The following is an 11,712-nucleotide window of genomic DNA, read 5'->3' as shown; positions in this document are numbered from 1 at the left end:
TTCGATGGTTCAGACCAGTCCACTTGACCACAGATCTGAAGTACAGATTCAACAAAGTTTGGATTTTTATGAAGTTTTTCCACTGTGGTGGGTATCTTGACCTCTAAAAAGAAGGGGTAGATGGAATAAAAATGTGCATATAAATAGTTAGTTGGTGCAATGGTGGATCGCATAGAGACACTAAAGTCATGTGTACAAATTCAAACATCCATTGGAAGTAATTTTACATGCATTTGACTCATACACCACTTTTCATGCCTTCACTCTACAAAAATATGGCACACCAAATTATACCACGAGGCATGCTTTCAACCCCATATAATTGCCAATTGTGCTAAAAAAATGAAAATCACCATCAGCATTGAAGTAGAGTTTCCAGAAGAAAAAAAAAAAGGAATACATGAAATATGAATGACTTTTAGATAATATTTCTCTACAATAGCATCACTGACAGTTAATTGAATAAAATGAGACAACACAAGAAGCAAAAACTTGAGAGGGTGACAAGGAATGTAAAAGACTTAAGTATGTTGTCACGAAGAATTATTTCTTTGCAAAATATGAATGCCCATATTTTGTAGGGAACGAGGAGAAATTATAGAGTAAAAAGGCAAGGCAAAGTGAAGCAGCGGAGGGTTAGAAATTCAGTCGACGAATCATGCTCAAGATTTTTGTCAGCAATTTTAGTGATTCCATCAATGGGAATAAGTAGTTGTCACATAAAGCTTGCCTAAACCTTGCCAAGTTCTGGATTTTTAATCTTGTGTGTCGGTTCACGTCTTGGTCTGCACCCTTTGTTCCCCCAACAAAAATTGTCATTTGGAACTTCTTAAACCTGGGTATTGATGCATGGATCTTTTCATAAACAGGCCTCAACAAGTTACCTGTAATTAATAAGGTAAGACAAACTTTAAACGAACTGTGTGTGCTTCCAACACCTGGAGCATTTCCAACGCTTTCAGTAAAAAGTTACTTCCAACTAAAAAAGAACAAATAAGCCAGCCATGTATATCTTTACACAGTAACCTGGTACGAATGAATGAATAGACCAGCAATGGTTACTATATCTAACCTATACAAAATGGTGCAGGGTAACGGGTCGGATAGGGAAAATTCTCCACGATACCCAGTCCAGCAATATGCATTTTGTTGTTCAATCTCTCACTTTACGAGTAAGATGAACCGAACCGTCAATTCACAAAAGCCACCTGACATCACTGAATTAGCCTTAGTGATAATTAAGAATATGCTACAATATTAACTTGTAAATAGTCTGCCAGTTCAATGAATTCAATCAAAGACACTCGCCTTGGTGTGCGTGCTCCTTTGCATCCAAGTTAATAACCAACAGGCTGAACAATTAGGCGTGACAATTTCTGGAATTATTATCTTCAATACCACCAGTCACTTGCCAACTTCTAAATACAACTTTCCATGGCGTCCAGCACGCAGCATTGCTCACTACATGCTGTTAGTAAATCTAATCCTTCATAAACAACAGATCCTTCAGGATGGGTTCTATCACCAGTAAAAAACACATGCAAGCCACTTCCAAGTTCAATCCAGCTGCAACCAGGTGACTTCTTCACATCCTGTTGCTTCATCGTTTTTCTCAAGATTGCCACCTCTTCATATCTTCCGGTCTCTCCATAAATATTTGACATCAAAATGTAATTTCCACAATGCTCTGGGTCAAGCTCAAGAACCTTTTGGGTGGCAATCTCAGCCAAGTTAGCATTTCCATAGAGGCGGCATGCGCCCAAGAATGTCCTCCACACCACTTGATTAGGTTTGATTGGCATATTCGACAACAACTTAAAAGCCCCCTCAAGCTGTCCAGCTCGACCAAGCATGTCAATCACACATGCATAATGCTCAATAGCTGGAGGAACACCATATCGAGGCAGCATTTCTGCGAGAAGTTCTTGACCTTGACCAACAAATCCAGCATGGCTGCAGGCTGCTAATACTCCGATGAATGATATCTCATCGGGCTCCAACCCAAACTCACACATGCGGTAAAACAGATCCAATGCCTCATTTCCATACCCATGCATGCCATATCCCATTACCATAATGTTCCATGATGCCACATCCTTAACTTTTATCTTGTCAAAAACCGAGTGTGCCTCTCTCATACTCCCACATTTTGCATACATATCCATAACTGCATTTTCAATATATGTACTACCAGCCTTGATCAATCCACGTATTGTCATATAGCCATGAATCTCTCTACCATGTGTTAGTGCTGCTAAATTTGAGCAAGCAGGAAGCACAGCAGTGACAGTCACTAAATCGGGCTGAAACCTAGAGCTTAACATACCCTTCAAAAGCCTCAAAGCTCCATCATGATCGCCGCATTGCTCATAAACACTTATAATGGAGTTCCATGAATACATATCCTTCTCAATCCAGCTCTCAAAAACCTTCAATGCATCCGCAAGCTGCCTGCATTTTCCATACATATCAATCAACGCGTTTGAAACGGCAGTATCCAAATCATACCCCATTTTTATTCCAAATGCGTGAATTACCTTTCCATTATCAACTTCTCCAGCCAATGCGAGAGCTGATAGTACGCCAGTAATAGTGAATTTGTTAGTTTTGACCCGAATGTCTGCCATCCTCCTAAAAATCATCAAGGCCTTGCCAAACTCCCCAATATGCACGTACCCATTAATCATAGCATTCCAAAGCACAACATCATCTCTCTCAGGCAATCTATCAAACACTTCAATTGCCTCGTTAATCAATCCAAACTTCAAATAACTATGCACCAGTGCACTCCCTATAAACAAGTCGAACTTCAGCCCATGTTTAAGCAACAACCCATGAATATTTCTCAAACCCAAAAAATCTGGACACGCCTTAATTACACAAGGGAAAGTAAACTTATCAGGAGCTACACCTAACAGTCGCATCTTACAGTACAAATCAAAAGCGTCAGTTGGCATGTCATTGATGGTTAATCCAGCTATAATAGAATTATAAACGAATACGTTATGAACGTGGGTAGACTCATAAAAAACAGATAAAGCATCATCAATGGAACTACACTTAGCGTACATATTTATAAGGCTAGTAGAAGAAAGAGGAGAATCAAGATGGCCACGATAGAACATGTGTGCGTGGATTTTTCTTCCTTGCCAAAGTTCTTGATTCTGTGCACATGATTGAAGCCATGCAATGCAGGTTGATAGTTCTAGAGCTGGAGTTGAGTTGCAAGAGAAGTTGCGGGAGAATTGGTGACGCGTTCTGCGTAACTGAAATGCCAAGATCGCTTTTTTATTCATTCAGAATGCAATCTAGTACGAATTTATATGCCTTCAGCAAAAATGGCAAGCAACGGCGGTGGACAGATACAATGATTGGTGGCTCCGGCGAGAGAGTACGGCGGGGATGGTTTGACGGAATATTTTCAAGTAGGCCTTTGGGGCTTTTGGTTTTTTATAGCTGAAAAATTGGGCCTGAATTTCAAAGGTCGATTTAATCTTATTATTATCAACAAAGGTCGATTTAATCTTTAATCGCAATAGTAAAACCTAATTCCAACAAATTGGGGAAATTTCGATTTCATAATTTCATGCAACAGTCATTTACAGGTCTAGATTCTAAGGGACCAAATGTTCATAATCATCTGATTGTATAATTTACGATTAAGTGTGAATTGATATCTGGTTTAATTTCAAAAACTATTTTTAGTTTAAGTAGACTTTTATGAGACGACCGTCTCGGTCCACATATATAATAAAACATAAAATTTTTGACATAAAAATTAATACTTTTGAATAAATAGGTCGATGATTTATCTCAAAATATTGAATTATGAGACAGTCTTATAAGAATCTTTGTATTTTATTTTTTATATTCGATGTTGTAATAAAATGAAATATTCAAAAATATTTTGTAATATAATTACCTGGATACTTTTTTAAAGATAAATTATTTGGCTACATGATATTACATTAACCCATAAATAAATAATTATTTTATTTAAATTTGACATGGATTGAAGAAGAAAGTTGGTAAATTAAGCTGAAAAACCCTAAAAACAAGGATGTACGTATTACCAATCAACAAAACAAATGAAACCCACAATTCAGGTTTCACACTTTCAAGATTGGACAACTTCTGGAATGAGACATGGTTGTCTTACAGCTTTAAATATGGCGTTTCACAAGATTGAAGGCCAAATAAACTTGCTGAAACTTGAAACCTTCCAAAAATCTATGAGTACTGCTCTGCAAGTTCGGACAGTGAAGTGTAAGTTCCCAAAACCGCACTGAAAATTCCCAAAGCCACAATACCAGCACTAAGCACAACCTGAGAGAGAAAATCAGGGCAGACAAGAATGATTAATGGACAAAAGGTCCATGAGATTCACGTAAATATCCAACTCTGAATGAAAGAAAATATTTCACCACCCTGAACATGTACTACTAAAAGAAGACACAATATGAGGAGTATCTAAGATTCTTGGAATTAAGGGAGACAACCTGAGTTTTTGTGGCTTTCTTCCCTTGGATTTTCAAGAAGCATAAAGCTGGCATTATTATTGCCTGGATCAAAGACACATGACGCGTTCGTGTTAGGAACTCTATATTTATAAACTCCATATGAAGTTTGTCGTGCAAATAAAGGAAAAAATGCTTAGCATCCATAAAATTGATAGAAGTTTGGCATGTTTACCATAAGAACACTAAAAAGAGAACCGATTAGAGACATCATAGTACCTGCAAAAGAAGAACAAGAAATAAAATTCATCGGTTGGTATACCATTCGAAACAACAAGACACACATAAAATGTCAAAGTAGAAGGTAAAATACATGACAGTCACCTACCGAAAAAGGGAATAAGAAATGCGACAATTAGGGAAGATATGACAAGAGCTGTCCGTAGAAGAACAAAACACAAATAACTATTGGACAAGCTAGCAGGTAGCAACTCCTCCAGACTTCTGGCCAGAGGGTTCATCAACAAGGAATACTTATTTACAGCTAAGGAATTAATAGCTATTTCCACAAAAATATGAAGTATAGCACCACAATATATTATTTTAGCAGATATTTCTGAAAGGATATTTGGTGAGTGGACTGACAACCTGCACAAAAACAAACAAGAAGTGAATCAACAAAGTCAACAGAGCACTTCAACAAGCTCAAACATAGTGTTCATCATCCATCAGGAGTCAAGACTCACCGTTGTCCATAATGCGATTTTAGTACCAACTGAATTTGGTGGTAAATTCAATGTAATCTGTGACTTTGTGTCTTCACCAAACATAAGAAATCCCATGGTAGCAGCACCACCATAGATGATAACGCATAGAATGAAACTGCACGGCGACCAAACACAACAGTCGTGAGATCTAGAACAGATAAAGTCAACTACTACATGATAAAGGTTTTAAATATCAGTTGTTCAGTACCATACTACTATCGCTTTAGTGAATTTGGTTTTATCAGCCATTGATTGGTAAATATTTGGAAACACTGAGTGTCCGGAGTAGCAATAACCATAGACACCAATGGCGAAAGGCATGCCACTCCAGCTCACCACTTTACTGCTTTGACGAAATCCAACTCCATCCACTGTCCCAACAAGAAATAAACAAAGAACCACCAGAACTGTTGCAATGACACCACCAGCTGCCAAGAGATTAAGATTACTCAAAGTTCCATGCATTGGTAAATATTATAAGAGTATGAAGCAGAAGTAGAATTCTCAAAGATACCTGAAAGATAAGAAATTAAACGGAGATCTTTCAACCAAACAGTTGGTAAGATAACAAGAACAGCGAGAATCCCAAACAAATGCATGGAATCCAGCTGCAAGCCCGGTAAATTCATAGATGTTCCAGGAAATAGTCTCGTGAGATTATCCCCTTCAAGGATAATAAATTCCACACAAGATGTCTGCACTCACAGGAAGTGTTAGAATCAAGTCAAGTTTTTCAAATCACCAAAATCCAAAAACAGTGGCGTAAAGCACTTGGCTTACATATAGCTCCGCGTACAATATGATCTGCACAAAAACAAAGATAAAGTACCGTCACTGTAGATAAAATAACAAAAGTAGTACATCAATCAGATAATTTGACATTTTCAATCTTTTGGTTCATGCCCTTTCCTCCTTAGAGGAGAGTTTGATCATAGGTAGTCTACTTGCAACAAACATCGATATAAACTAACAGTAATAACAACTTACAGATACAAAAATGCGTCCACATTTCCCAAATGCAGCAGCTCCCATATCAGGAAATGTCATAATTCCTTCTGTACTTTCAAAGCAGTATTTCATTAGAGTAGCAGTATAACAACAGATCAATGCAAAGAGAACAAGCACCAGCAGACTGGCCCAGCCAGATTCTTTCACCGTATAAGGTGTAGAAAGAAGTCCAACTCCAGCCATTACATTAATACCTGTGTCATATTAGGAAAGGAGAAAATCAAATAATAATAATAATAATATTGAACTATTTAAATTATCAAATTCAAACAAAAATCTAGATTAAATAATTTTTTATAGCTAGAGAGCCACTCACTAATTTCAATAGATTCATAACATTTTATAAATGTATTTAATATTAGATGAACTCACAAGTTCATGTTATTTGAGTATTACTTAATAGAGTTGGATAATCAAGTTCGAAAATAATGAATCGAGCATTGAACTTAATTTGAGCAAAACTTTGGCTCAGTTAAGTCTAATTTTCGAGCTGCGAGCTAGCAAAAGTAATTTGAACTCGAACTTTCATACATCAATTTGAGTAGTATTCGACTCAAGTCAGTCGATTGACGTCCCTACTCTCATACAATAAGTTTGAACACTCACGATCCTATCTGAAAATCCTGCGTAGTCAAGTGGAGAATCCATTTCATAAAGCAAAACTGGGGAAGTATTAAAAAAATATATAGGGGACGGTCATCAAAATATATCAGAAATGTTATTTGCAGAGTTGTAAATTGGTACTCGGTTCACCAAAAATGTAAGAAATTTACAGATTGGTAGATCCCGTAGCTTACAGTTGAAGATGGTCTGAACTAAGCTACATCCATGCCTTGAAGAGAATTCTCCTGTCAGTTGCTTGTACAACGAAGCTTTGTTGGACAATGAAGATTGGGTTCTCAAGTCAGTGACAATATCCTCAGTTTGATCCTTATAATCACTAAGCAGGGACGCCTTTATGTTTGAGTCCCAGATATTTTGACTGTTGATGTCCATGCTTGCATAACCAGCACCAGATATACGCCGAAGTGTCCCAAAGTTTGGTGATGCAGCTATTGAATATATGTCAGTTGTTTCTCTGAAGAAAAAAAACTAATGAGCTGTAAGATTCAGTGCCCCTTCTAAAACAGAAAATAACTCTTTGAGCTTCAAGCATTTGATCCACCAAACCAAAAGATTGAAACTGAAAATAACAGTTTGATTGTTGCACCACAATAGTTGTCATCAGTCAATAAGTTCCAGCAGAGATGAATGATCAACGCCAACATTTGGGACAAACAGAGAAACTTTAAAAGAGTTGATAATATAAAATTAGCAAGAAAGATATAATTGATGGATATGGCTGCAAAACTGAATTTGATGCTGCAAAAATCTACATCAATTTTATCAATAATATGCCGGACCAAAACATGCATAGCGGTTTTTGTGGATCATCTTAGCTCCTATTTTTAAAAAAAAAAATTAATAAGAAACTAAGTTCCTCGATACACCGAAAAAATACAATTAAAGGATAAAGCATCCGTCTAACCAATCTTTCAATCTTATCTCCAGTATGATTAGTCTTCATTGTATTTAGTAACATGTCAAGGCACATCTTACAAGCATGAAATACAACCAAAGCTGGCTAAAAATACATAGCGACAAAAATAAGGTAATGAATTATCTTGCGTGGATGAAATTCAATCTTACTGCCACAAGTGAACAAATACTTGTTCTGTGCATTCGACTTTCTTGTTTCTTTCCATGGTAAATTCGTAGTAATTTTGATGTGATTCTTCTGTTTTTTTAATCTTTCCCTATGATTTCTGTTTTGAATCTCATTTGAAAATGGGCAGAAGAGTTGAAACTTGAAGCAGGGCATATGAGACATCATATGGAAAGGACTTCAAGAGAGTGACAAAATATCGGGGTTTTTTAAAGTAATTTGATGAGTGTATATCAATGGTGGTTGTCAAAAACTAATGTCACTGCCAAGCTTATTGCAATAAATCTCAAAAAAAGAGCAGGAGTCACGGAATCTCCAAGAACTATCGTTCATGGTTTCGATTTGATAACGTTTCAATTTGATATTAAAAGAATTTTTGGATGAATCACATTGAACATTTCAATACTTAACACCAAAGAATGACTTGAGCTTATCGAGTACCGAATTAAATTTCCAAGTTAGTTCAAGTCTCTTTGAAAACAGGTGAAATTTTCCTTTACAGTAAGTTGTCTGCTAAATCTTCCCTTTGCACATATTTACACATTTCATATTCTCTATCCCAGTCGGGCCTAGGCAAGGGGATGCAATAGACCGTGTTTCAAATTTGTAATTTCTGAAAACGTAACTTTCAGTTGTAAAATGCATCAACTCGTCCCTGGATACTCTATGGTACCCGCCAAACTTTTCTCAGAAGCATATATTCCCAACCTAGAATCCAAGAATGTGATTGATGGATAAAATTCAAGGTTTTGTGTGAGTAGAAAACCACTAAATCATATAGTTTCGCTATATAAAAAAAACCAACAGAAAATAATAAGTCCATAAATTAGTTTATAAATCAAACAAGTAATTGTTTAAATTCATCATCACCTGTAACTCTGAGGCCATTGCTGAGAATAGAGGGAAGAATAGCGGGATACTCCGCCGCCTTCATTATCAAGAACCCCCTCATCTTCACATTCTTCTCCGCCTTCCTCTATACTTCCCTCCTCCTCCTCCAGCAACTCCACTCCACCTTCATCGCCATCATACTCACCATGTTCCAAAAATAGCTCCAATGAATCCTTGTTCTCCGCCATCACAAGATTCCCCGTCAAGCCTCCTACGCAGAATGGATCAGCTCGCAGAACCCTTTAAGCAGACACATTCATGGGACTATCCATGTCGGTCCCACAAAAAATGATGCGAAAGGAATACACGGGAGCTATATTTCACCTCAAGAAGACGACGCCGCTGGACTATTTAACACCGTTGCCTGTGTACATACATGCACGCCACTCGCGAGAAAGAGTTTGTGTGAGAGATGGAGCGAGAAATGAAGAGAGGTTTATGCCGATTTTGCTCCTTAAATCCCACGTTGTTTCGTATGGGTGGCTGACATTCATGGAAGAAATCACAAGATTTTGCTGAGAAGATGACAGCAAAAAGATGACATGAAATTCATCGCTATCAAATGTTTTAATTTGGTACCTATCGCTTCTTGCTTTGATTCTTTTCTCTGTAAATTACCATTTTTGGCGCCTGAACTTGTAATTTTTTTATATATATATATTAATTATAATTATTAAAAAAATTACAAAAAAATAATAATTAAAATGATGAAAGTTATATTATATATTTGGAATTAGAAATATATAAGTTAATTACTATAATAAATGACAACAATAATCAAATATTTGTCCAAAGTATACAAATTCATTACGTGAAAAATTATATTAATATGCAAATTATTTTAGTAAATTTGAAATAAATAAAATGTGTAAACTTTGTGATATTTTGGGTCCATGTGATGAGTACTAAAAGTGTTATTTACTTTTTTAAAAAATGTTATTTTAGAAGGTATAAATAATAAATGAAAACAATCCCTTATTTGGGTTCAAATTTTATTATTTTTAGAAATAGATATTCACCCAAATATAGTTGGTCCTATTTGAAATTTTTTTGCTCTACTTTATTAAAAATTATAAATTTTTTTTTTCAATTTAAGGATGTGTATTGTTGAATTTCTTTTACTTAATAATCAAATTGTAATTTCTTGCATATTGTTTATAATGTCTATTTGTGGTTTTTATTAATTAAAAGTCTACATAAGTTAATATTTATTCATATAATTCTACAATTTTAATTTTAAAATCTGTTATATATAATTTATAGAGTATGTCTCTTGTGATATGGTCTCACGAATCTTTATTTTTGAGACGAGTCAACCCTACCGATATTCACAATAAAAGTAATACTCTTAGCATAAAAAGTAATATTTTTTCATGGATGACTCAAATAAGATATTTGTCTCACAAAATACGACCCGTGAGACTGTCTCACACAAGTTTTTGCCTAATTTATATTTAATGTAGAATAATATACATAAAAATCTCCCCATGTACTTAAAATATATCATAGTTTCATGTTCAAAAAATATTTTAATTTAAATTTTCCATTATTTTCTTTTGTAAATTCCAAGTTCAAGTTTTATTATTTTAGGGATTTATGTTATGGATTTGTTTTCCTCAACCTTGTAGCTAAACAATATTTCTCATATACACACTAGCGGATATCTGCATATATAATGTGTGTGGTTTTTAGGGAAAAAATTTGAGAACGAAAAAGTGTTTCTAAAAATATTTAAAACGAACATTATCAATTTTTAAAATTTTTAATGAATTGATTTTTAAATTCAAAATGATAGAAAGAAGAAACGATGTAAATTAGAAATATAAAGTTTATCCTTCTCATCAGTAAGTCAAAGTGGACAACCATGAGTTTCAGAAGATGTTCACATGAACAATATCTTAACGACGTTGATGATTATATCAACACGTGATTTATTTTTGGCAAAAACTTGTGTGAGACGGTCTCACGCTCCGTATTTTATGAGACGGATATCTTATTTGGGTCATCCATGAAATAGTATTACTTTCTATGCTAAGAGTATTACTTTTTATTTTGAATATCGGTAGGGTTGACCCGTCTCACAGATAAAGATTCGTGAGACCGTCTCACAAGAAACATGCTTTTTATTTTTATATATATGATGTAATAATGGACGTAGTAAGATATTTATGTGAACATCTTCTAGTTGTTAGTAGGCCACTCAACGTCATAATTTTTGTAGGATATTTTTTGCTGACCATTTCAAGAAATATGACAAGTAATTAGGCACTACTTTTTTTCTTTCCTAAATTACTATTTTTTTCCCTACAACTTAACAAAAGTTTATATCATATTTGTATTTCTTGGTCGGGTGGGTATACATCAGTAAGTACAATGATTCGAAACTAAAACGAAAATAGTAATAATAATAATAATAATAATAATAATAATAATAATAATATATTAGAAAAAATATGGGAATAACACATGGACTAGTTATGATTCATCTCGCTCTGCATCCCTAAGCTCTAATTTTAGCGTTTGATTTTTAGGTGAAATTGAGAATTATATATGTTGATTGTTCAGTTTGAGGACAAAGAATGAAGTGATGTTGTAAATCTATATAATTAGCACACAAAACTAGATAGACAAATTATAATATTATACAGATTTGCATTTGAAGAAATAATTATAAATATATATGAGCACAAATTGAGATATTTTGCAATAGAAACTTCTTTAAGAAAAATAATGAAAAGAAATGAGTTGTTGATCTCTGTATATCTCATTTGTAAAATTATATATATATATGTGTGTGCGTGTGTGTGTGTGTGTGTGTGTATTTTAGACCCCAAATTCCATTAAATTGCCAAATATTGCGAGGTAGCCTTCATGTCTTAAGCGA

At 34.9% G+C, this 11,712-nt stretch overlaps 2 protein-coding genes across 6 annotated transcripts; both read right to left on the bottom strand.

The window, feature by feature from the left end:
* Positions 1–747: 747 nt before the first annotated feature.
* Positions 748–3,461, bottom strand: LOC142504819 (pentatricopeptide repeat-containing protein At3g14730). Of its 4 annotated transcripts, none has more exons than XM_075617638.1 (3): positions 1,309–3,461; positions 1,073–1,208; positions 748–884 (listed from the first exon to the last, which is right to left on the bottom strand). In XM_075617638.1, exon 1 carries the CDS (start codon positions 3,294–3,296, stop codon positions 1,419–1,421), a length of 1,878 nt encoding a protein of 625 aa, XP_075473753.1. In that variant the 5' UTR covers positions 3,297–3,461; the 3' UTR covers positions 748–884; positions 1,073–1,208; positions 1,309–1,418. The 4 variants fall into 4 exon arrangements, with proteins under 4 accessions (XP_075473753.1, XP_075473754.1, XP_075473751.1 ...); XM_075617639.1 differs by having other exon boundaries at positions 1,073–2,977; positions 3,070–3,205; XM_075617636.1 differs by having other exon boundaries at positions 1,073–3,461.
* A 551-nt stretch (positions 3,462–4,012) lies between these two features.
* LOC142504820 (amino acid transporter AVT1A) lies at positions 4,013–9,385 on the bottom strand. Of its 2 annotated transcripts, XM_075617641.1 has the most exons (13): positions 9,153–9,384; positions 8,808–9,068; positions 7,030–7,310; positions 6,212–6,426; positions 6,005–6,028; positions 5,739–5,919; positions 5,433–5,652; positions 5,204–5,339; positions 5,088–5,105; positions 4,846–4,993; positions 4,693–4,736; positions 4,500–4,562; positions 4,013–4,326 (listed from the first exon to the last, which is right to left on the bottom strand). In XM_075617641.1, the coding sequence occupies exons 2-13, from the start codon at positions 9,014–9,016 to the stop codon at positions 4,231–4,233; spliced, it is 1,635 nt and encodes a 544-aa protein (XP_075473756.1). In that variant the 5' UTR covers positions 9,017–9,068; positions 9,153–9,384; the 3' UTR covers positions 4,013–4,230. The 2 variants fall into 2 exon arrangements, with proteins under 2 accessions (XP_075473756.1, XP_075473755.1); XM_075617640.1 differs by having other exon boundaries at positions 8,808–9,385.
* Positions 9,386–11,712: the final 2,327 nt, after the last annotated feature.

This window comes from Primulina tabacum, chromosome 10, assembly GCF_025594145.1.
Source record: "Primulina tabacum isolate GXHZ01 chromosome 10, ASM2559414v2, whole genome shotgun sequence".
NCBI lineage: Eukaryota > Viridiplantae > Streptophyta > Magnoliopsida > Lamiales > Gesneriaceae > Primulina > Primulina tabacum.
This window is presented reverse-complemented; position numbering and strand designations above follow the sequence as displayed.

Coding starts and splice junctions, on each gene's coding strand:
- LOC142504819 (XM_075617636.1), bottom strand. CDS start 3,296: ATGAATAAAAAAGCGATCTTGGCATTTCAGTTACGCAGAACGCGTCAC.
- LOC142504820 (XM_075617640.1), bottom strand. CDS start 9,016: ATGGCGGAGAACAAGGATTCATTGGAGCTATTTTTGGAACATGGTGAG. Junction 6,427..7,029: donor AGTTCAGACCATCTTCAACT/GTAAGCTACGGG, acceptor AATATGACACAG/GTATTAATGTAATGGCTGGA. Junction 4,737..4,845: donor ATTTCTTATTCCCTTTTTCG/GTAGGTGACTGT, acceptor CTTCTTTTGCAG/GTACTATGATGTCTCTAATC.